Source organism: Ursus americanus, chromosome 36 (genome assembly GCF_024610735.1).
Source record: "Ursus americanus isolate L20-20 chromosome 36, mUrsAme1.1.p, whole genome shotgun sequence".
Taxonomy (NCBI): domain Eukaryota; kingdom Metazoa; phylum Chordata; class Mammalia; order Carnivora; family Ursidae; genus Ursus; species Ursus americanus.
This window is the reverse complement of record NC_142162.1, coordinates 7,678,554-7,703,276: the sequence shown is the minus strand read 5'-3', so window position 1 is coordinate 7,703,276 and position 24,723 is coordinate 7,678,554. Positions and strand designations below refer to the sequence as shown.

The 24,723-nt window shown below is 45.3% G+C and overlaps 1 protein-coding gene across 1 annotated transcript in view; it reads left to right on the top strand.

Annotated features, from left to right (window-relative positions):
- MYO5C (myosin VC) overlaps nucleotides 1–24,723 on the top strand; it is a 95,799-nt gene that overhangs the window by 7,526 nt on the left and 63,550 nt on the right. Inside the window, exons 2-8 of the mRNA XM_045812174.2 lie at nucleotides 4,236–4,346; nucleotides 9,421–9,586; nucleotides 10,175–10,319; nucleotides 13,165–13,321; nucleotides 21,668–21,811; nucleotides 22,549–22,630; nucleotides 23,990–24,097. Of these exons, the coding sequence (XP_045668130.2) occupies nucleotides 4,236–4,346; nucleotides 9,421–9,586; nucleotides 10,175–10,319; nucleotides 13,165–13,321; nucleotides 21,668–21,811; nucleotides 22,549–22,630; nucleotides 23,990–24,097 (913 nt within the window). The remainder of the gene's footprint in view (nucleotides 1–4,235; nucleotides 4,347–9,420; nucleotides 9,587–10,174; nucleotides 10,320–13,164; nucleotides 13,322–21,667; nucleotides 21,812–22,548; nucleotides 22,631–23,989; nucleotides 24,098–24,723) is intronic.

The following is a 24,723-nucleotide window of genomic DNA, read 5'->3' as shown; positions in this document are numbered from 1 at the left end:
ATTGGGGTACACAGGGTTGCCTTCCATGGGAGAGTACTCGCGGGCCAGGCATGGGAGGCAGGCATCTCTGCTCCCCTGGCCCCACGGCAGGCCCGTGTCTGGCGGGCTTGGCAGGCAGGCTGAGTCTGGAGGCTCCTGCCCCGCAGGAAGGAGTCACACCAGGGAGGTCACATGAAAGCTAGTCACATTGTTTGCAGGGACTGCTGTTTGTTTGTCTAAATGCTGCAAAGTGAGCTCTTCCTCCCAGTTGAAGCGTTGCTTTGTGGGTCGAAGAATGTGAGGAAGGAGGGAGGGACCCAATGGGTGTAACTGACGTGGAACTGGGTAAACTTTGCCATGTTTACTTACCAGGCTGGGTTTCAGCCGTGGGGCCCTCAGTGATCGGCAGCATTGCTTGGCAGGGGCACCAGGCCGGGTAGGTGTGGGCGGCCTGGGGAGTCAGGGGCCAGCGAGGCCGTTGGTGTTTCCTCCGCAAGAGAGGCAGCCTTTGGTTCCCTGTGTCCTAATACTGCGTTCCATTCAGTGCTGCTCTGGGCTGGAACAAGCCGATGGAACAGATCAGCCTGCGCTCTCGAGTAGATGGCTGCAGCTGAGACGTCAAGATTCTTTTCTTTTCTTTTTAAAAATTTATTTATTTGAGAGAGACAGAGCATGAGTGGTGAGAGGGGCAGAGGGAGAGGGAGAAGCAGACTCGCCACGGAGCAGGGAGCCCAAGATGGGGCTCCATCCCAGGACCTTGAGGTCATGAGCTGAGCCGAAGGCAGACTCTTAACTGACTGAGCCACCCAGGTGCCCTGAGAGTTCAAGATTCTTTTCAAAGCCGGACTCATTTAATGACCAAGTAGTCCAAAGTAGGACTTGCAGGCGCTGGCTCCATGGAGGATATGTTGTGACTTTGTGTGGTGTTTGGTGAGCTACTGACCTCCCTGGGCTTACGTTTTGGGGTCAGTAAAACTGAAGGCTTGGATTGGCTCAGTGACTTTAACATTACTTCTCAGAACTCCCAGCTGCCGTGGGAGGACCCCAGGGACGTCAGCTGTGGCCCCCAGCTCGGAGCCTTCTCAGAACGCCTCCACTCTTACCTGCCTCACATAGGAGGCTGCCCCCATTTCATTTGAGGTAAGCCTTCTGTGGCTTTAAAAAGAACACTGACAAACTACTTGGAGTAGACGATCTCCCAGGACCCTTTCAGTTCTAAAATTCTCTAGTGGCTGGGGTGCCTGGGTGGCTCAGTTGGTTGAGTGTCCGACTCTTGATCTCAGCTCAGGTCTTGATCTCAGAGTTGTGAGTTCAAGCCTCATGTTGGGCTCTAGGCTGGGCTTGGAGCCCTCTTAAAAAATAATAAAATGAAATGAAATGAGATAAAATAAAATTCTATAGTGTCCAACTCTTGATACATTGGGATATTCCATTAATGATTTAGCTTTATGAGGTTAGCAATATTTTTGATAGCAGACCTGAGGTAGGAAACAGTAGCCCATGGCAACAAGTATGTGTGGAGGGAGGGTGGGTGTGCCTGTGTGTTATGGGGCTTCTGTCCAGCTGTTTGCATGGACATGTGTACCTAAGTGTGTATCATTGCCCTCCAGGTCATTCTTCCATTTTCTCTGTCTCTGTGTCTGAAATCTTAGCCATTCCATGACTCATTTCAGCAAGCTCCTGTGCTCCCAGCTGCCTGTCAAGAGCTAAAGCAACCCAAATAAATTAGGGAATGGTGATTGATACCCTGCCAGTGAGATATATATATTTCTTTGCTTAAATAAGTCAATTTATATTGATAAATATAGATAGATAAATAGATGTGCTCCTTAATCAACTTTGTCCCAGTTTAGTACTGGCACTCTGAAATTTATTTTATACTTTTCTTTATTTCCTCCAACATCATATGAAAATTTTAAGCATACAATAAAGTTGAAAGGACTTTAGAGCGAGAACATTTGTCCTACCATCTAGATTCTACCGTGAACATTTCACCATATTTGTTGTATTATATGTCTGTCCATCGTTGTATCCTTCTATCCAGCCCTCAGACCATCTTATTTTTTGAAGCGTTTTAGAGTAAACTACATACATCAGTACATGTGCTCCTAAATATATTAGTGTGTCTGTTGTTAAGAGTTTCCTATTTGTTGAGTTCTTTGTATAAAATTTTCAGACAGTGAAACACCGGTCTTAACTCTGTGTTCTGTGAGGTTTGAAAAGTGCTTACCACTGTGCAACCCAAACCCGTCAAGGTACAGAATGTTGCCATCAGCCCCAGAACGTTCCCTTGAGAGCCTTCCCACTCACTGCCCAGCGACAACTACCGTTCTGATCCCACCGCACCCCCACCTTCGTTTTACCTGTCCTAGCACTTTAGAGGGAATCAGAACGTACTCGTTTGTGGAACGCTTCTTTGGCTCCAGCCTCATATTTTGGAGATCCCTTCACCTTCTGGCTGGTGTCTGTAGTTGATCCTTTTTATCGGTGAGTAGTATTCCATTGCATGAATATACCACAGTTGTGGGGTTTTTTTGTCTTTTAATTCATTCTCATATTAATGGACATCTAGTCTGTTTCTCATTTTTGGCCGTTATGAATAAAGCTATATGAAGATTCATGTACAAGTCTTTTTGTGGATGTATATTTTGATATTTGCCTCTAAAGATTATTCTGATTATAAAAGTAATGTATGCAATTGTAGAAAGTATATAGAACTGTAATAAGGAAAATTAAAATGTCGTAATTTTATTGCTCGGAATCTTTGTCACTGAAGACCCCTGAAGGTACGATCTTTCAACACAAAGGAGTATTTCCTCAGGGTCGGAGGGCACTGGTAGACCAGTGGCCCGATGAGCAGAGAGATGCAAATATGCACTTTTGCACATGCGGCTCCGGGTTCGAGGCTGGCTGGGTTAGCAGGAAGGCCATGGTGACCGAGAGCAAATGCCTTTCCTTCTTGGCAGCCCAGCATGTATACATAATAGATGCTTAGCGAGTGTCTGTGGAATGAATGAATGGATGAACGGATGGACAAACAGATGAAGAGCGCTGCAGGACAGTATGAGACGTGGGGTCGGGGAGGAGAAGCAAGGGTAGTCCGTGCATGCTGCAGACAGGAGGAGAGGAATGAATCGGCCCTGTGACAGACATGACAGCCACCTTGTCTCTATCTTGAGCAGCGTTGAGGTGCCACTGGTGAGTTCTGGAGAGTGACACCGCCCCCTCCCAGTGTGTGAGCGTATTAGACACATGGGTCAGTCTCCAGGGCTGCCTCCCCAGGAGACTGCGCCCTGGGCGCTTCAACAACAGGTGCTTACGTTCTCACAGTTACGGAGGCTGAGAAGTGCAGGGGTGTAGACAGCTGCTCTCTTGCTGTGTATTCACATGGCCTTTTGTGGCGCATGCAAGTGGAGAGAGAGTTTACCTGTGAGCTCTCTGGCGTCTCTTCCTGCAAGGACACTAATCTCATCAGATCAGGGCCTTAGGACCTCGTTTAACCTTGGTAACCTCTTAAAGACCCTATCACCAAATTCAGTCACATTGGAGATTAGGGCTCTAACATATGAATTTGGGGGCTGGGGATAGAAGCACATTCAGTACATAGCAGTGTGGTTCTGCCTAAGGACTTGCGTACCAGCCCTGAGTCAGGTGTTGCGTTCACCTGTTGGGAATTGAGCTCAGTGGCCGCATCTGGCCTTCCACATTTCCCGCAGTGGGAATCCTTGGCTACCGACCAGTGCAGTAAGACTGAAATAACACTGCTGTAGCAATAGTTCCGTAACATCTGGCAGAGTGCTTTCAACTACAAATTCTAATTTCACCTCCCAGGAAACCTGTGAAGTAGGTATTATACCTACTTTGTAGATGAGAAAAACAAGGCACAAGAAGTTAAGTGTCTGGCCCAGAGCCCCAGAACCAATCCGTGGTGAACCAAATCCCTCTGCTCCAACTCTTGTTAAGAGCTCTCAGATTTCCCATGAAGGGACTCAAGACGTCCTCTCCATCCCCAGGCTTTCAGTTTTCAGGGTGTATTCCGGAAGCTTTGGGAATTCCATTGCCCATAAAATGAAGCAGCTGGGTCTGGTGCATCACAGACACACTGAAGGTTACTTCACAAGCCAAAGTTCGGTAAAAGTGTTCCCGATGAGGGAACTGACTGAGCAGACAGAAAGCTCCCTGAGTCTCATGATCTCATGATCTGTGTTTTTGCTTTCAAAGTGCTGAAATTAAGGCTGCTTTATTGTGTTGGTCAGTACAACAGGGTATGGATTCCCGATCCTGAAGAAGTTTGGAAGTCTGCTGAAATAGCCAAAGACTACAGAGTTGGTGACAAAGTCCTGCGACTCTTGCTGGAGGATGGAACGGTGAGGGTCCTTGCTGGCCGTGGCTGCCACAACATGTAAACGGGTAACTGGGCCGTGTGTGGAGGGTGACATATGGCCCCGTGGGCGTGGCCAGCTGGTGCTGTAGATCCTGTCTGTGCCGCACGCCTGACACTGCCCTAATGAAAGCACCAAGCGCCCTGTGTCACCAGGGCCTCTCTCTGGAAAGAGACACAGGAAGCAGGTCTGTGCCCTGTGCTGCATCCCCAAGGACCTAGCATGGCGGGGAGAATGCTGAAAATTGATCCGCCATTTTGGTTTCATGGGTCTCAGCAGAGAGACTGGGCAAAGATGAGAAACTTGGAGGGAGGTGGTTTGAGCCCAACGCATAAATTGGTAGAAAGAAATCTCAAGATGGGAAGAGGCAGAGAAATAGAGGAGGGAGATAGAAAATAGGAAGGGAGAGGGAGCAGTGGGAAGGAGAGAAAGTCCGTCCATGGGTGGTAGAAACAGGCAAGAATTGGGACCTCCAGGGGGGTGTGTGGCAGGGTGATTAGGAAAGTGATGGGAGGTAGGACAGGAATGGAATGCCCAGCTTTGTGTGACATTGTGAGGAGCCTGTCCGTGCTGGTGTGGCTGGATCATGTCAGTGGTGGTTTCTGTGCTCCCCAGGGTGCCTGTGAGCAGGTCCTCCCAAAGGCCAGATATGTCTTTTGAGTACCAGCTCCAGCAGAGTTTACCATTACTTAAGCATCTACCATGAGTTGTCCTTTGCTCCATAGCCGTAATGACACCCACTGGATCCATAGCATCAAGTTTCTGGATGCAGAGCTGGACAAAGGGTTCGTGTTCCATCTGGATGTTAGATTTGGTCCAGGGAATATCCTATGAATATTAAAATGCTGGAATTTTTGAGTCATGCACATGGTCTCTGTAGAAACAGGACACAATATTTACAATCAGACTGCCCTGGATTTGGGAGTCATTTCCTGAGATCCTGGGAATGGAGATGAGCATATGAGCATAGCGGTTTAGGGCACTTCTTCAAGAATCATTCTATCTGGATTCAAAGCCTGCCATGGCCACTCGCTAAGTCTACAGCCGTGAGCCCCTGGGTTTCTTCACATGCACATTGGAGTTCAGAACAGCACGGCAGTGACAAGCTGCTGAAGATCAAATGAGATGATCCGTGTGTGTGCGTATGTGTGTTTGCATGCGTGTGGGTGTGTGCGTGTGCGGGCAGACTCGAGAGGCCCGTAGGAAGGACGCCACGCTCGCCCTTTCCCACCAGTGGCTCCTTGCAGCCTGGTTGAGCACCTCCCACGCACCGCCCAGGTTCTCATTAGGGAGCAGGTGGCTCTGGGAAGCAAAATCTCACGACTGCAGGGGCAGTAGCCACTTGCTGCTGTAGTCGTATCAGCAGGGCTTCAGGTAGCACATTCCTGGCTCTGCACCCGAGCCCAGGAGAGGCAGGTAAGAGAGCAGGCAGCCAGACTGCTCCTTAGCTTAACCCTTCTTCTCTCTCATGGGGGACAAAGCCTGTTCTGTGCCTCCGGCTGTTCATCTAATGTTCTTTACATTTTCTGCCCTTCCTCCAAAGACTCTCCTGTTTCTCTCTCTCTCTCTCTCTCTCTCACACACACACACACACATATACACACACACACAGGGGCTGAACTGGAAAAGGAGGTTATTGATTTAAAATAGATAACAGAAAAGCTCAGGGAAAGAAAAATCATAGCTGAGCAGCGTTTTTAAAATTTTATTATCAAAATAAAAATGTGTAGGTTAAAAATATTGTACTTGACCCTTATCTTACATCACTCACAAAAATTAACATGAATTAAAGATTTAAAAGTAAGACCTGAAACCACAACACTCCTGGAAGAAAACATAGGAATAAGTCTCCTTGACATGAGTCTTTGTGATGTTTTTTGATTTGACACCTAAAGCACGAGCGACGAAATAAAAAAATCAAGCAAGTATGACTACATCAAACTAAAAAGCTTCTGCCCAGCAAAAGAAACTATCCACAAAGTGAAAAGACAACCTACAGAAGGGGAGAAGTATTTACAAACCATATGTCTGATAAGGGGGTATTATCCAAAATATACTCATATGTGGAATTTAAGAAACAAAACAGATGAACATAGGGCAAGGGAAGGAAAATTAAATAAGATGAAAATTGAGACAGAGACAAGTCATAAGAGACTCTTAACTATAGGAAACAAACTGAGGGCTCCTGGAGGGGAGGTGGGTGAGGGTCTGGGGTAACTGGGTGATGGACATTAAGGAGGGCACTTGATGTAATGAGCACTGGGTGTTCTATGCAACTGATGAATCACTAAATTTTACCTCTGAAACTAATATAAAAAATGTTTAAGTTTTAAAAAAAATCAATACTGCTGAAAAAAAGGAATTCTTAAAACTCAATAGCAAAAAAAAACAAAGTTAAAAATGAGCAAAGGACATAAACAGACATTTTTCTGAGGAAGACGTGCAGCCGGCCAACAGACACATGAAAAGGTGCTCGACGCGGGTAGTCATCAGGGAAATGCAAATCAAAACCACCATCCGTATCGCCTCGCGCCGACTGCGACGGCCATCATCAGAAGGACAAAAGGTAACATGTTGTGTGGATGTGGAGACAAGGGAACCCTGTGCCCTGTTGGTGGGATTATAAATTGTGCAGCCACTATGGAAAACAGAATGGAGAACCCACAGAAATTTTAAAATAGAACCACCATATGATCCAGCAGTTCCTCCTCTAGGAATATATCCAAAGGAAACAAAAACACTAACTCAAAAAGGTATCTGCACCCACATGTTTATTTTTTTTTAATGATTTTTTATTATGTTAGTCACCATACAGTACATCCCCGGTTTCCGATGTAAGGCTCGATGATTCATTAGTTGTGTATAACACCCAGCGCACCATGCAATACGTGCCCTCCTTACTACCCATCACCGGTCTATCCCATTCCCCCACCCCCCTCCCCTCTGAGGCCCTCAGTTTGTTTCTCAGAGTCCATAGTCTCTCATGTTTCATTCCCCCTTCTGATTACCCCCCTTTCTTTATCCCTTTCTTCCCCTACCGATCTTCCTAGTTCTTATGTTCCATAGATGAGAGAAATCATATGATAATTGTCTTTCTCTGCTTGACTTATTTCACTTAGCATTATCTCCTCCAGTGCCGTCCATGTTGCAGCAAATGTTGAGAACTCGTTCTTTCTGATAGCTGAGTAATATTCCATTGTATATATGGACCACAGCTTCTTAATCCAGTCATCTGTTGAAGGGCATCTCGGCTCCTTCCACAATTTAGCTATTGTGGACATTGCTGCTATGAACATTGTGCACCCCCATGTTTATAGCAGCAGCATTCACAGTAATCAAGATGTGGAATCACTGACGTGGCTGTCCATAGCCAGGTGAACGGGTAAAGAAGTCGTCGCGTATGAGCCTCCGTACAGTGGAACGTTAGTCATAAGAAACAAGCCCTAACATTTGTGACAACATGGTTGGAACTTGAAGGCATTATTCTAAACAAAATAAATCAGAGAAAGACAAGTCCTGTAGGATCTCACTTATATGTGGAATCTAAAACAAAACAGAACAAAACCCGTAGAAAAAAAGATCAGACATCTGGTTACCAGAGGCAGGGGTCGGGGAGGGGGAATTGGAGGAAGGGGATCAACAGATACAAACGGCTGGGGCTACACTGCTAGGACAACTCAGCTAAGTCCTGAGAAATCACAAGGAGAAAATTTTTGTCTTTTTTCTTTTCTCCCTTTTTTTATTACATTGGTAGAAATGATGGGGGTTAGCCAAACCTGCCGTGCTAATCATTACACAGTATATGTAAGCAAACCATCACGTCGTACCCCTTCAAATTATACGGTGCTTTATGTCAATGATTTCTCAATAAAACAGGGAAAAATAGTAACTCTGCTTGGGGCCAACCCACAAATGTATTTGCGTTGAAAACAGAGCAGGCAGCTAGGATTTAATCCAGCTGGCCTGGATTGCCCTGAGCTGTTCTCAGGCCACACAGACCGACCAAGTCACCGACAAGCAAAACCCTGTTGGCGTTGACAGGAGGCATCGTGACGCAGGCTTCAGAGTCAGCCAGATCCCTACGAACTGTGTGAGCTTGGACAAGGAGCATACCGTCTCTGACGCTGTCTCCTTGGCCGTTGATTAGGGGAGTCATGCCCTCCTTGGAAGGCAGTTTTGAGGAGTGCCGAATACTTGGCAGGGTCTGCACAGTGGGCACCTGTGAGGGGGGCAGCCGGGTCACCGTGTGGAGCTGGTTCAGGACGGGGGATCAGAAGGAAGGCGGCCTAGGAATGTGGAAGGGAAACAAGCTTGCTGGGGGATCTTGCTCAAGTCACTTCCCCAGGCTGTGAAATGAAAGTGAAGCAAGTTAGAGCAGGTGGTCATCAAGTCCCTTGATATTCTGACATTTGGAGCCCAGTCACCTGTGGTATGGACACCCCAGGGCTTGCTGACCTCTCCTTCATTCTGCTCAGGCAACTGCTTTCAGGATGCTGGGCAAAATCCGGCGGAGGAAACACCATCCCCAGCAAGTTACTCAGCGCGGGGCTGAGGGTGACAGGAGCAGGCAGCCCGGAGTTAAAGACAGGAGTCAGGAGCACCCGGGCCCCCTCAAAGAGAGACCATCACCCACATGGGCTCCTTCAGACATGTCTCACCACCCAGCAGAACTCTGTTTTCAAGCAAAACTTCCATGGCACTCAGCATCTAAACTACATACAAGTGGACCCCCTCCGGTAGAGTTGGGGATGGCGTGCCCAGGTCCCTGCCCATGTGGCTTCCCTGTCACCTCTCATTGAGGCTTCAGTGAGGTCCTGTAGCTCCACCCAGTCTTTTCACTCGCCCAGAAAGGGTGAGTAACTTGCCCTAGGGCACACAGCCAATACCCTGGTCCCCTGGCTCCCATTTCCCAAGAGTCAGCCATGGAGATTATTTTCTCTTTGATAGGTGTAAGTTTGTTTTTCAGAGTCTGATAGGGGGCAGATAGGACAGAGGACGGGAGTTCAGAAACACCAAGAGTCTTTTACTTCCAGAACTTTAATTTCATCTTTGTCCACAGGAACTGGATTATTCCATTGATCCGGAATCTCTGCCTCCGCTCCGGAACCCTGACATCCTCGTGGGTGAGAATGACCTCACGGCCCTCAGCTATCTCCACGAGCCCGCGGTCCTGCACAATCTCAGAATCCGCTTTGCAGAATCCAAACTCATTTACACCTACAGTGGTAAGGAGAGCTATTCTAAAAGAGCGAGGAATGACCCAGAAACTCCGTGCTTGCTGTCTAGGGTGTCCTGAGTACATTTTATATCATGTTTACATTAGAAATGTTGACTTCTGCCAAAATGTATACTCAGACCTAGACATTTGCCCAGATTTTTGTCTAACAAGCACAGACATTTGATCTTCAAGAGTCTGTTGTAAACAGAAGTGTCTACAGGTGGGGAGAATCTTTCCCAAGAATTAAGATCAGACTCCCAAGAAAAATATATCTGGATAAAGCTTGTGTTTGAGTTTCTCACTGGATGTGATACATATATTACCTATTTTGGGCAATGATGTTATCATTATATTTACATTGAGAATTGCAAAATCTTTCAGTTGTAGGGCATTCCCATCTGTCATCTCTTCCAACCCTGACAGTTGCCCAGAAATGTGGGTGGCGTCCACAGGGAACTGAGATCCAGAGCATTACGTGACCTGCCCAAAGTCACATGGCAGGTTTAATAACTGGCAGAGCTGGGCTTGCTCCAAAGAACCTGGAGAAGCAGGTGACAGTAAGAACCCCAGCACTGCATCGGACATCTTTCCCCAGGAATCATTTTGGTGGCCATGAATCCTTACAAGCAGTTGCCGATCTACGGAGATGCCATCATCCACGCCTACAGTGGGCAGAACATGGGCGATATGGACCCGCATATATTTGCTGTGGCAGAAGAGGCCTACAAGCAGATGGCCAGGTAGCCTCCTGCTGGGCGGGGCTTCCTCTTTCTCTCCCAGCGCCCCGCCCCTGCGTGTGCTGGGTCCTCACAGTGGAGGGGAAACCTCTGGCATTGATCTTACTAAAGGTGACCATGAGACCAGAGGGGGTGCTTGGTAGAGCGGACCACCTAATAGCGTAGTAGCAAACGACTGCCGGTGTAACCCGGCTAGACCAAGTTTCCTGGTTCCTCTTTCTTCTAGCTGGTCAAAAGTCAGACCTCCCAATCTGGGAATGGCACATGCTTCTCTTGCGGTGTGTTTGGTTGGAGGAATAGTGATTTATTCTCCACTGTGGGATGTTGAAACTTTTTCCCCGATTCAGGCCAGCAAAATCTTATGATAGATGAGCACAGGTTTTTAGATGTAAGAGATTTTGAGTTTTATCCTAATTTTGCCACCCGTGTTTTGTATGGCCCTGGGGAGTTCTCGTTTTGCTAGCAAACATTTATTAAAAGTGTCCTGTGGACCAGGCACTGGGCACACGTTCCTGTACATCATCGTGGGTGCCCTCAGACGGGCCTGTGATGGAGATATCTGGGCATTAAGCTGAGATTTGGGGATCACCCACCCAAGGTCACCCAGCAAGCGAGCTGGGAGGTTTGCTCAGGGTGTTTGACTCCACGTGTCGTTTCTTTGTCCCATAACTATTCCTTTTGGCTTCGATGTCCTCATCCCTAAAGTATGAAGAATAGGAACACCATCTTATTTTTGTAGACCCTTTTATTGTTTGCAAAAGAACTTTCCGGGCAGCAATCTCCTTTAAGTCTTGCGACACCCCTGTGAAGTCCGTTGAGCCACCATCATTGCCCTGCACCTCCTAACTCTTTACCCCATCATCCCGGGCACAGCATCTGAGTTCCTCAGCTTTCGTGTCTTCATCGGAGAGCACCCATTCACGTTTCACTGCCTGTAATCAGGGGACAGGAATGCTGGCATAAACAAGTAGCAGTGTATGGTTCTCTCCTGCGAAAAAGGCTGATGGGCTGATGGGCAGTCTGGGACAAGCATGGCACCCCACCAATCGTCAGGGACCCGATGCCTTCTATCCTCTGTCCCTGGAATGAGGCTCTCCTCCTGAGGGCAGGCTAAGACTTAGCCTTCTCCTCCATATTCTAGGCGATAGAGTGTCAGAGGGGAAGTGTGTGCCCCGCCTGGTTAAGGAGAATTCCTGGAAACCCCACAAAACACCTCTGCTCGCAGCTCATTGGCCGGGACCTACTCCCACGGTCATGCCTAGAGGCAAGCAAAGCTGGGATCTATAGTCTTCCATATGGGCAGCTGTGTGCCCACTACAAACTGGGATATAGTCTCTAAGAAGGAGGAAAAGGGTGAATGTTGGGTCAAGATTTACCAATTAATGGCCAGTTACTTTGGTCTCTGCTACAGCAAGTTTCCTTCCAATTACAAAACACCCATGGTTCTGGGATTTGCCCTGGCTCCCTGTAGGTCTGCAGGGCATGTCTGTGATTGAAGTCCATGGCTCACAGCCCGATGGGCCAGGGCTGCTCCTGGGTGTCAGCGGTATGAGCTCACTGGAGCTCTAGGGCTGAGCCGGGTTCAAGCTCGAAGAGCCCGTTTTGCGGTCTAACTGTAACAGTACTGAACAAAAAGAAGTTTATGCTGGACTTGCTGATGCTAAACTGGGAGTGAGAAGAGCCTGGCTTTAAAACCCCCTCTGTGTGCTACCTGGCCAAAGGGTACTGGCGGTGTCTGTCACTCATGTCCTCAGGGGCTTGCTGTCTTGGACAGGAGCTCTAGCTCTGAGGTCCTCCTGGTGTCCACAGTGGGGCTGCATGCTCTGTGTCCTGGGTCAAGTCACTTTGCCTTTTTGAGTCACTATTCTTTTTGAGCCGCTGTTGTATTCTTCTGTAAAATGGGTATATGTGGCATAGAATTTTTTTCAAGGCTTAAATGAGAGTCCATATAAAGTATTCATGGAGTGCCTAGTATATAACAATGCTGGATACCTAGCACAGCGTTGAGTAAGTTTCTATCATCATCTCATTATGTGAAAAGTTGAAGACAGTTTTTAAAGATCTCTAAATTATGTAGAACCTGTCGGTTTACTGTGCACATATGTTCCCAAGCATATTTTGAATAATTGCTCTCCAAATAATGTCTTTAAAATGTTTTATGTTTATGTGGGGATACACAGAGAGGAGTTGACCTGGGCCCGAGACGGCGATCTTCAGAGGCCTGCTTGCAAGCTTGGCCCAGGGCTAGCCTCTGGGAACTTGGATTTTAGGAAGTTTCCCACCCTGCCTAACTGCTGAGAGTGACGCACTGAACCTAAATTGTTTGTGTAAACGATGGCGTTCATGCTGAGCATGTGGAATTTTGGTATGTGCTCGTCAGAGGACGCCTGTGCGACGAGCCCCCGGTGAAACCCTGGCCGCTGAATCTCTGAAGAGCTTCCCTGGTGCACAGCACTTCGCGTGGCTGGTCGTAACTCATTGCTGGAGGCATGAAGTGTTTATGCCTGGCTTTTGCAGATTGATTTTGTGTCCTTTTACCATCATAAATCTTAGCCATGAGCATGGCTATGTGCTGAGTCCTGTGAGTCCTCCTAGCAGGTCACTGACCTAGGAGTGGTCTTGGGGACCTTCAGCATGGGGACAGAGCAGGAAACAGAGCTGTGTGTTCAGCTTGATCACATAGAAAAAAAGACTAGAAGGAAATTCATGGGAAATGTTAAAAACAGTTACCTTGGAGTAATGAAATAGTTTGCCTTCTTTCTGCTTGTCTGCATTTTTCTTACTGAGTGTATATTGCCTTTTTAATAGGAAGAAATAAACATTTTAAAAGTCCTTTTATTTGCTTTAGAAACAATAAAAATCAGTCAATCATTGTAAGCGGGGAGTCAGGTGCTGGCAAGACCGTGTCCGCTCGCTACGCCATGAGGTACTTTGCCACCGTCAGCAAGTCCGGCAGTAACACGCACGTGGAGGACAAGGTTCTGGCGTCGAACCCCATAACTGAGGTATGCAGCCTGCGGGGGTGGGGAGCAGGGTCACAGGTGACAGTGTGTGACGATGGAGGGGTGGGTTGTTTTGTGTATGTGGTGTCTTGGCTAACTCGAGTCCCTGCCCTTTAAAGACCATGGAAGTGAGGGCAGGAAAGAGCCAAGAAGTCTGTTTCTGGTGGGATTTGAGGGAGCTTGGGGTAGAGACTGCTGCCACCAAGGCTCTCTCCTCAATCCACTGGGCTCCTGAAATCAGATTTCAGGAGTCCCTGTCTGCATTTCTATCCCAAATGAAATGTCCTCAACCATAGACAGCACTGGTGCCCTGAGACCAGTGGTGTTTTCCAGCCAAGTGCACCAACTTTCACGAGCTGATTGATAAATATTCAGAAGTTTTTTGCAAGACAACTATTAAACCTTTGGTAGTTTGACATCAGTCATGGTGGGAATATTTACATCTTACAAATTAGCAAATGCCACTTATCAAGACTCTTCCTCCTCCCCTCCCTGAGAGCTGATCCATCCACACAACACTAACGAGGTCAGAGGTGTGGGCAAGGCCAGCTGCGATGGCACTCAGGACTAAGGAGCCAGCCCTCAAGGGAGAAGGGGCATCTGAAAGGCTCAGGAGATGTCCAAAGGCCAGCTCTGGCTGCTTTACAAAATGGGAAAAGGATTGACTTAGATTTGTTTGGAAGCACAGCAAAAAAATAAGTCTATTAGATTCCTAGACCTCCTGTTTTCTCATATCAAAATCATCAATGAATATTTATCAGATTACCTATTTTATTTAAGCCACTGTGTCACATAATACAGGAAGTGATGGAAAAGAATAAGACCCAGTCCCCAAGTCTTTTTTTTTATTATGTTAGTCACCATACAGTATCCTTAGTTTTTGATGTAGTGTTCCATGATTCATTGTTTGCATATAACCCCCAGTGCTCCATTTAATATGTGCCCTCCTTAATACCCATCACTGGCCTATCCCAGTCCCCCACCCCCCTCCCCTCTGAAGCACCTGTTTGTTTCCCAGAGTCCACAGTCTCTCGTGGTTCATTCCCCCTTGTGTTTACCCCCCCATTCTTCCCTTCCTTCTCCTACCGATCTCCCTGCTATTTCTTATGTTCCATAAATGAGTGAAACCATATGATAATTGTCTTTCTCTGCTTGACTTATTTCACTTAGCATAATCTCCTCCAGTCCCGTCCATGTTGCTACAAATGTTGTGAAATCGTTCTTTTTGATGGCTAATATTCCATTGCATATATGGACCACATCTTCTTTATCCATTCATCTGTTGAAGGGCATCTCGGCTCCTTCCACAATTTAGCTATTGTGGACAATGCTGCTATGAACATTGGGGTGCATATGGCCCTTCTCTTCACTACGTCTGTATCTTTGGGGTAAATACCCAGTAGTGCAATTGCTGGATCATAGGGTAGCTCTATTTTTAACTTTTTGAGGGACTTCCCCACTGTTTTCCAGAGTGGCTGTACCAACTTGCATTCCCACCAACAGCGTAAGAGGGATTCCCTTTCTCCATATCCTCTCCAACATTTGTTGTCTCTTGCCTTGTCAATTTTTGCCATTCTAACTGGCATAAGGTGGTATCTCATTGTGGTTTTGATTTGAATTTCCCTGATGGCTAGTGATTTTGAACATTTTTTCATGTGTCTGTTAGCCATTTGTATGTCTTCATTGGAAAAGTGTCTATTCATATCTTCTGCCCATTTTTTGATTTAATTATTTGTTTCTCATGTATTGAGTTTGAGAAGTTCTTTATAGATCTTGGATACCAGTCTTTTATCTGTAGTGTCATTTGCAAATATCTTCTCCCATTCCGTGGGCTGCCTCTTAGTTTTTTTTGACTGTTTCCTGGGCTGTGCAGAAGCTTTTTATCTTGATGAAGTCCCACAAGTTCATTTTTTCTTTCGTTTCTCTTGCCTTTGGAGATGTGTCATGAAAAAAAGTTGCTGTGGCCGATGTCGAAGAGGTTGCAGCCTATGTTCTCCTCTAGGATTTTGATGGATTCCTGTCTCACATCGAAGTCTTTCATCCATTTGGAGTTTATTTTTGTGTATGGTGTGAGAGAGTGGTCAAGTTTCATTCCCTTGCCTGTAGCTGTCCAATTTTCCCAGCACCATTTATTGAAGAGACTGTCTTTTTTCCACTGGATGCTTTTTCCTACTTTATCAAAGATTAGTTGACCATAGAGCCAAGGGTCCATTTCTGGGCTCTCTATTCTGTTCCATTGGTCTCTGTGTCTGTTTTTGTGCCAGTGCCAGGTGATCACAGCTTTGTAGTATAGGTTGAAATCAGGCAACGTGATGCCCCCAGCTTTGTTTTTCCTTTTCAACATGTCCTTGGTGATTCGGGGCCTTTTCTGGTTCCACACAAATTTAAGGGCTGTTTGTTCCAGCTCTTTGAAAAATGTCGTTGGTATTTTAATCGGGATGGCATTGAAAGTGTAGATTGCTCTGGGTAGCATAGACACTGTAACTATGTTTATTCTTCCGATCCATGAACATAGAATGTTTTTCCATCTTTTTGTGTCTTCTTTAATGTCTTTCAACAGTGATCTAGTTTCTAGAATATAGATCCTTTACCTCTCTGGTTAAGTTAATTCTGAGATATAGTATGATTTTTGGTGCTTTTGTAAATGGAATCGATTCCCTAATTTCTCTTGCTTCAGTCTCATTGTTCGTGTATAGAAATGCAACTGATTTCTGAGCATTGATTTTTTATCCTGAAATGTTACTGAATTGTTGTATGAGTTCTAGTAATTTGGGGGTGGAGTCTTGGGTTTTCCACATAGAGTATCATGTCATCTGCAAAGAGAGACAGTTTGGCTTCTTCTTTGCTGATTTGAATACTTTTATTCCTTTATCCCTTTCTTCTCCTACCGATCTTCCTAGTTCTTATGTTCCTTAGATGAAAGAAAGGGATAAAGAAAGGGGGGGGGGGTGATCAGAAGAGGGAATGAAGCATGAGAGACTATGGACTCTGAGAAACAAACTGAGGGCTTCAGAGGGGAGGGGGGTGGGGGAATGGGATAGACCGGTGATGGGTAGTAAGGAGGGCACGTATTGCACGGTACACTGGGTGTTATACGCAACTAATGAATCATGGAACTTTACATCAAAAACTGGGGATGTACTGTATGGTGACTAACATAATATAATAAAAAATATTATTACAATAAAAAATAAATAAAATAAGTAATGAATACCTTTTATTCCTTTTTGTTGCCTGATTGCTGTTGCAAGGACTTCTAGTACTATGTTGAACAATAATGGCGAGAGTGGGCATCCTTGTCGTGTTCCTGATCTTAAGGGAAAGGCTTTCAGCTTTTCCCCATTGAGAACGATATTCACTGTAGGCTTTTCATAGATGGTTTTTATGAAATTGAGGAATGTACCCTCTATCCCTGCACTCTGAAGGGTTTTAATCAGGAAAGGATGCTGTATTTTGTCAAATGCTTTTTCGGCATCAGTTGAGAGGATCGTGTGGTTCTTGACTCTTTTCTTGTTGATATGATGTATCACGCTGATTGATTTGCGAATGTTGAACCACCCTTGCATCCCAGGGATGAATCCCACTTGGTCATGATGGATAATCCTTTTAATGTACTGTTGGGTCCTATTAGCTAGGATCTTTTTGAAAATTTTGGCATCCGTATTCATCAGGGATATTGGTCTGTAATTCTCCTTTTTGATGGGGTCTTTGCCTGGTTTGGGGATGAAGGTAATACTGGCCTCATAGATTGAGTTTGGTAGTTTTCCTTCTGTTTCTATTTTTTGAAACAGCTTCTGGAGAATAGGTATTATTTCTTCTTTGAATGTTTGGTAGAATTCCTCAGGGAATCCGTCAGGCCCTGGACTCTTATTTTTGGGGAGGTTTTTGATCACTGCCCAATCTCTTCATAATTAATCGGTCTGTTTAAATAATCAATTTCTTCCTGTTTCAGACTTGGTAGTTTATAGGTTTCCAAGAAGGCATCCATTTCTTCCAGGTTGTTTAATTTATTGGCATATGGTTGTTGATAATAGTTTCTAATGATTTTTTTATTTCCGTGGTGTTGGTCATGATCTCTCCCCTTTCATTCATAATTTTATTAATTTGGGTCCTTTATTCTTTTGAATAAGTCTGGCCAGTGGCTTATCAATCTTATTTATTCTTTCAAAGAACCAGCTTATAGTTTTGCTGATCTGCTTTACTGTGCTCCTGGTTTCTAATTCACTGATCTCTGCTCTAATCTTGATCAACTGCCTTCTCATGCACGGGTTAGGCTGTTCTTCTGTTCCAGCTCCAGCTTCTTAAGGTGAGAATATAAAAACTGCATTTTAGATTTTTCTATTCTTTTGAGTGAGGCTTGGATGGCTACATATTTTCCCTTAGGACCGTCTTTGCAGTGTCCCATAGGTTTTGGACCGATGTGTTTTCGTTCTCATTGGTTTCCATAAATTGCTTAAGCCCTTCTTTAATTCCCTGGTTTACCCAATCATTCTTAAACAGGGTGGTTCTTAGTTTCCAAGTGTTTGAGTTTCTTCCAAATTTTTCCTTGTCGTTGAGTTCCAGTTTCAAAGCATTGTGGTCTGAGAATATGCAGGGAATAATCTCAGTCTTTTGGTATCGGTTGAGACCTGTTTTGTGACCCAGTGTATGGTCTATTCTGGAGAAAGTTCCATGCGCATTCGAAAAGAATGAGTATTCTGTTGTTCTGGGGGGTAGTGTTCTGTATATATCTATGAGGTCCATGTGGTCCAGTATATCATTCAAAGCTCTTGTTTCTTTGTTGAGTTTCTGCTTAGGTGATCTGTCTGTTGCTGAGAGTGGAGTGTTGAGGTCCCCTACTATTAACATATTATTATCTATATGTCTCTTTATTCTGGTTAAGAGTTGGCTTGTGTATCTAGCTGCTCCCCTGTTGGGGGCATAGATATTTATAATTGTCATATCCACTTGTTGGATACATCCTTTAAGAATAATATAGTGTCCTTCTGTATCTCTAACTACAGTCTTTAGCTTAAAATCTAATCTGTCTGTTATAAGAATTGCTACCCCAGCTTTCTTTTGAGGTCCATTGGCATGAAAAATGGTTCTCTAGCCCTTCACTTTCAGTCTGGATGTACCTTTAGGTTCAAAATGGGTCTCTTATAGACAGCATATGGATGGGTCATGTCTTTTTATCCAATCTGCAACCCTGTGGCATGTTATGGGAGCATTTAGGCCATTCACATTGAGAGTGATTATTGAGAGATATGATTTTAATGATGTCATGTTTCCTGTGAAGTCTTTGTTTCTATAGATTGTAAATTTCTGTTCTGTATCACTCTTGGGGTCTTTTTACTTTTATAGAACCCCCCCCCCTTAATATTTCTTGTAGGGCTGGCTTCATGGTCACATATTCTTTCAGTTTCTGCCGGTCTTGGGAGGTCCTTGTCTCTCCATCCATTCTGAATGACAGCCTTGCTGGATAAAGGATCCTTGGCTGCATGTTCTTCTCACTTAGTGCTCTGAATATGTCTTGCCAGCCATTTCTGGCTTGCCAGGTCTCTGTAGACAGGTCTGACGTTACTCTGATGTTCCTTCCTCTGTAGGTAAGGAATCTCTTCACCCTGGCCACTTTCAAGATTGCATTCTTGTATCTAATATTTGCAAGTTGTGCTATTATGTGACGTGGTGTTGGTCTGTTCTCATTGATCTTGGGAGGGGTCCTCTCTGCCTCTTGGACACGAATGCTTGTTTCCTTTGCCAGATTAGGGAAGTTCTCAGCTATAATTTGTTCAGATATCTCTTCTGGACCTCTCTCTTTCTCCACCCCCTCGGGGATGCTGATGATTCTGACATTGGAACGTTTCATTGAGTCAGTAAATCTCCTGTAATCTGCATTCTTGAGATTGGGTTTTTTTGAGCCAAGTTCCCATTTTTTCCTTCTTTTCTATCATCCCATCTTCCAACTCACTAATTCGTTCTTCTGCCTCATTTACCCTGGCCATAAGAACATCCAGTTTAGACTGCATTTGATTCATAGCATTTTTAATTTCTGCCAGGTTTGCTCTCATTTCTGCCCTTAGAGATTCTATATTCTCGTTAATATTTTTGTTAATATTTTTTTCAAGCCTACACATCATCTTGACCATTGTTACTCTGAACTCCGTTTCTGATAATTTGGTTATATCCATATCCATTAGTTCTGTGGCAGAGGCCACAGTCTCTGTTTCTTTTTTTGGTTGGGGATTCCTCCTCTTTGTCATTCTGATGAGGAGTGGTTATGGGGATGCCCAGAGCCCGAATTATTGACCAGGACCCAGGCAGTGTGCACTTGTTTTATTGGGACCTTAGGGATGTGGGCTTCTTGGTTTTTCAGCCTGCCTTCTGGGGGAGGGGCCTGCCGCACTGATACTCAGGCAACCCTGTTTGGGTAGAGTTGCCCCGTCCCCTGCGAGGGGGGTTTGGGATGGGCACAATGCGAGCCGGTATTTCCGGGCTTTTGTTCTCTGGTGGCTTTCCCTGGCGGTTTTCTGACTCTTCTGAGAGTCAGAGCAGCAGTGGCTGTATCCAAGCCTCTGTCTCAGAACAGAGAGATAGCAGTCTGCTCTCCACTGAGCTCTCCTGGCCACCTTAACTCTGTTTCTGTCGGTGCTGCTAAAAACCCTGCAGCATCCCACGTTGTGCGCCCCACAGCCACTCTCCCAGTCCTCGCTCCCAGGGCCGGCGCGTCTCTGTCCTTTATGCTTCTAACACCGCCAGCCGCCCCCAGTTCCCGCGCATGCTCCCAAGCTCCCTGTTTCAGTATGGTTCGCGTGCACTCCGGAGCGCCGGTTTTCAGTCTGGTCGCACGTACTCCCAAGCTCCCAGTCTCAGTCTGCTTTCTCCCAGCTACCGGTCCTCAATCTGGCCCACACCCCAGTGCAGGTGGCTACTGCTTCCTGGTGCCTGAGCATGGCGGCTCCCTCCCCCTTCTGTTTATCTTCCAATATCTGTGGGCGTATTCACAGCTCCCTGCTTCATACCTCAATCCTCAACGCTGGAGATGTTCGTTTGTAGAGATCCAGGTGTATCTTCCTACATCTTGGACTGATTTCGTGGGTGCTCAGGATGATCTGGTAGATATCCAGCTCGATTCAGGGGACCAAGCTGAAAAAAGGTCCCCTACTCCTCCGCCATCTTTTTTCTTCCCCCCACCCCAGTCCCCAAGTCTTAAGACTCCTTTAACATAAACATACTTTATTTTTTTTAATTAGGGAATGCAAGTTTATTTATTTTTTTATAATAATATTTTTTATTATGTTAGTCACCATACAGTACATCCCTAGTTTTTGATGTAAAGTTCCATGATTCATTACTTGCATATAACATCCAGTGCACCATGCAATATGTGCCCTCCTTACTACCCATCACCAGCCTATCCCATTCCCCCCCCCCAAAGACCTCAGTTTGTTTCCCAGAGTCCATAGTCTACTTTAAAGTTAAATGGAAACATAGATCACAATCTAAGATAGCAATAGAAAAGTTGTCCAGAGGCTCTGCACAGTGGATAAATTTATGTGATTATTTGTTTAGGGTTGGTCTCGCCTACTAGACAGTAAGCTTCAGAGAGGCAGGACCATGTCCACTTGTCTCACCTTTGCCTCCCATGCATGTGGCCCATAGCAGGGACTCAGTAAATATGTGTCATCCGAAAGCTTGATGACCTGGGCAGGAAGTATAGTTTGTGTGCATGAGAAAGGTACTTCCAGATGGAGAGTGCTGGGGGGGGAGGGGTTGGGTAGAGGAGAGACAGGTTCAAGAGTAGAAGTAAGAGCAAAAATCATGCCCGAAGTATGGAAAGGATGGGAGAGGGCAGTTTTTGGTTGAGTGGAAGGTCCGAGTAGGGAAGTGGTAAGAGCTAAGGATAGAAATGAAGTTCGGACGAGGGATGTGTTCTTTTAATTGCGCATCTGTGACATTCAGGGCGTGGGTGTGTTGAGGTCCTTTCTGTTATCTTAGGTCATCCTCCCAACTCTGCAAGATGCATGTTATTCCCACACTACAGATAAAGAAATGGAGGCTTGGAAAGGTAAAATAACCTTTCTAGCATTATACAGACAGAAGAAAAGACACCTGGGGCCATGAAACATCAGAACCTGTGCCCTTTCTAATCCTGCCCAGTGTCTCCCAGCAAGACGGAGGAGAGCTTTGAACGGCAGGCTGATGGTGTGTCACGCTCTGTGCGAGCTTTGGACTGCTTTCCTCTCCTCCCAACCTCCCTCTGCGAGTCAGACCTTTCCCCAACATACAGGATGGGATTCTATTGGAACTGCTCCAATAATATGGATGCAAAGATCTTTTTAACGTTATTAAGAGGCCTGTGTTTTGTAGGCTATCGGAAATGCCAAGACCACCCGCAATGACAACAGTAGTCGGTTTGGGAAATACACAGAAATCAGTTTTGATGAGAGAAATCAAATTATAGGAGCCAACATGAGAACTTACCTGCTGGAGAAATCCAGAGTCGTCTTTCAAGTAAGGATAAAAATAGTAAATTTCCTTTTTCCCCAACTTTTGAAGTACTGTTTACATTTACATACTCACTAGACAACCTACATTGCTCTGTGACTTAAGAATAGAATTTCCTATCTTGCATTTGCATCTTGGCTTACTGTTTTTTTCTGCCTCTTAGAAACAAAAAATTGACAGATAGATGCAGTGTCAGTGGAGTGAAACGAATCCATTAAAGGGAAAAATTATGCTTTTTAATATTGGATCCTTAGAGTTTAACATAAATCAAGTTTATCTTTCCAGAACACAAAAACTTCTTGAAACAGACAAAGCTGTTAGACTGGCTTTCCTACCAGGAAGGGAATGGGTTTATAGCTAGTGGGGGGAGCGTAAGAGAAAGGCTCTTCCATCAGTAACATGGAGAAAATTCCATAGTTTTGGTCCAAGAGAGTAACAGTAAGTCTTGTATTTATTCTTAAAAATTTTAACTTGTACAAATTACATTATCCTCATTTCACAGAAAATTTTCATTTAATAACATTTTCTCTGGGGTCCTTATCTGGAAGGTGGTCTTGAGCCAGCAGAGGGGCACAGGTTGGGTCACTGTGTTATTGATCAGAGAAAAAACCCAGGTAAATGTCAGTGTCCCTGACAGCAGAAATGTCAATCCAGGTTAGCCATCTAAGACCCATCCATTAAAAACCTCTTATTTTTACTTCTAAAGGGCTGGTGTAATTTCAGGACTTCTCTTTATTTTACAGTCGGAAAATGAACGAAATTACCACATTTTTTATCAGCTTTGTGCATCTGCCCAGCAGTCGGAATTTAAACATCTTAAATTGGGTATGTGGCGGATAATGCATGGAAAGTGTGTCTCTTTTATGTAGGGGCTTAAATTCCAGGTTGATTTCATTTTCTTTCTTTTTTTTTTTTTAAGATTTTATTTATTTGAGAAAAGAGGGAGCAGAGCAAGAGGGAGAGAGCACGAGTTGGGGGGAGGGGAGCAGAGAGAGAAGGAGAAGCTGACTCCCCGCTGAGCAGGGAGCCTGACTCAGGGCTCGATCCCAGGATCATGACCTGAGCAGAAGGCAGACACTTAACCGACTGAGCCACCCAGGCGCCCCAAGGTTTATTTCTTCTTATAGTAATATCACTTTAAAAATATTCTATCCAAAGACAGATCCTTGGGTTTTGGGGACAGAATTGATGCATCTAACTAAGGGGATAGATTGAGGGGCAGGGTGGCTCCAGGAGAGGAGACCCTTCAACTCCAGGGTTTTTTTCCAAAGCTCATGGGTGATAGTGGTCATGTAACTGGAACCACCTGAATAAGGCCTACTGACCCCTGGGACTTGGTGCTGTCAAATCCCCAAACTTTTCTTTATCTGAACTTCCTTGGATGATTGTTTTCCAGTATGTATGACATATCTCCCTGTCTTCTGAGACAGAGTATCTCTATCACCATTTGAGCTTCCTTGATGACTCAAGCCATTATTATTTACAGTTCTAGCTGATCATAATGCAGGGACAGCAGAACTAGTTGTCCTTTCGTGCAAACAGCTTGATTCCTGTGCTGTCACAGCTCTCCTCTCTTGGTTGCTTGGGCTCTGTTGATAGATAGAATTGTCCAGTGTGTCAGATCGAATGCACACACTCCAATCTTGGAAAAGTTGCTTGTGCTTGTGAAGCATCTGAATTGCCTCAGATTTCTTATGAAGATAACACCCATGCCTGTCTGCCAAACAGAATGTGAACAGTGAATTTGGAAGAGCTTTCTAAAGGCTCACCCGCTGTTCAAATATTAGGTGTGCATATGGCTAGTCTCTTGATTGTGGTGATGATTTCATTAAGGTATCCATGTATCAAAACTCATCAAATTATTCATCTTAACCATGCACAGTTATTCTATGGTCAGTAATCCTCAGTAAAGCTGTGTGATATAGATACGGGAACAAAACCCGGGAGCTTTGTAGTCAGACGGGCCCGTGTTCAGATTCTTGCCTTATATCAGCTGTGGGGCCTTGAGCACAACACGTCACTTTTCTGGGCCTCGGCTTCTGCATCTGTCACATAGAATTTTGAGGAATAAATGGAGTAACATGTGTCAAGTGCTTATTGCAGCGTATTACATGTGAGCTTCCTGTCTTCTGGTAAACATGTACAAATTTCTGTGTCACAGACATAACAATCTGTTGATTTCAGGGAGTGCAGAAGAATTTAACTACACGAGAATGGGAGGCAGTACTGTCATCGAGGGTGTGAATGACAGAGCAGACATGGTGGAGACTCGGAAGACCTTCACACTGCTGGGTAAGTGGAACCACCCTATGCAACGCGTAACCATTTTCTCTTTAAAAAACAACAAAAATGAAAACAGGGAAGCCCAGCAGGTGTGTGTTCTGAAGACTCCTAATAAATTCTAATCTTAGGATGAGCCAATCAGTGTATTTGATGGCCAGATGGTCAAGACTGTGCTTTTCCCTTAAAAGATCTAGATGTTAACTCCTTTGCCTTCAGGCTCGCTGGTTTGAAGTGAGAAACATGGGCTGTCAGCCCTGTGGGTGCTCTCAAGCTCCGCTGGGCAGACTTTGGAGGTGACTGATGCATCCGACCGGGAGGGTCATGTGGACCCTACTTGGCCTGATAAAATAGCAGACACTTACACGAAACTTACCAGGCACCCTCCTAAGCACTTCATTACCTGTATTAGCTTGTTTAATTTACAAGCACTTTGTAGGGTAAACACTGGTATTTCCCCCATTTTATGATAGCGGAATGGAGGAGTCTCACTCCTTCTTTCTTTTCTTTTTTCTTTCTTTTTTTTTTTTTTTGAGAGAGAGAGCTAGAGGGAAGGAGAAAGAGAACGAGAGAGAGCACAAATGGAAGGGTGGGGCCAGAGGTGGGGGAAGGAGGAGAGAGAGAAGAAGAGAATCCCA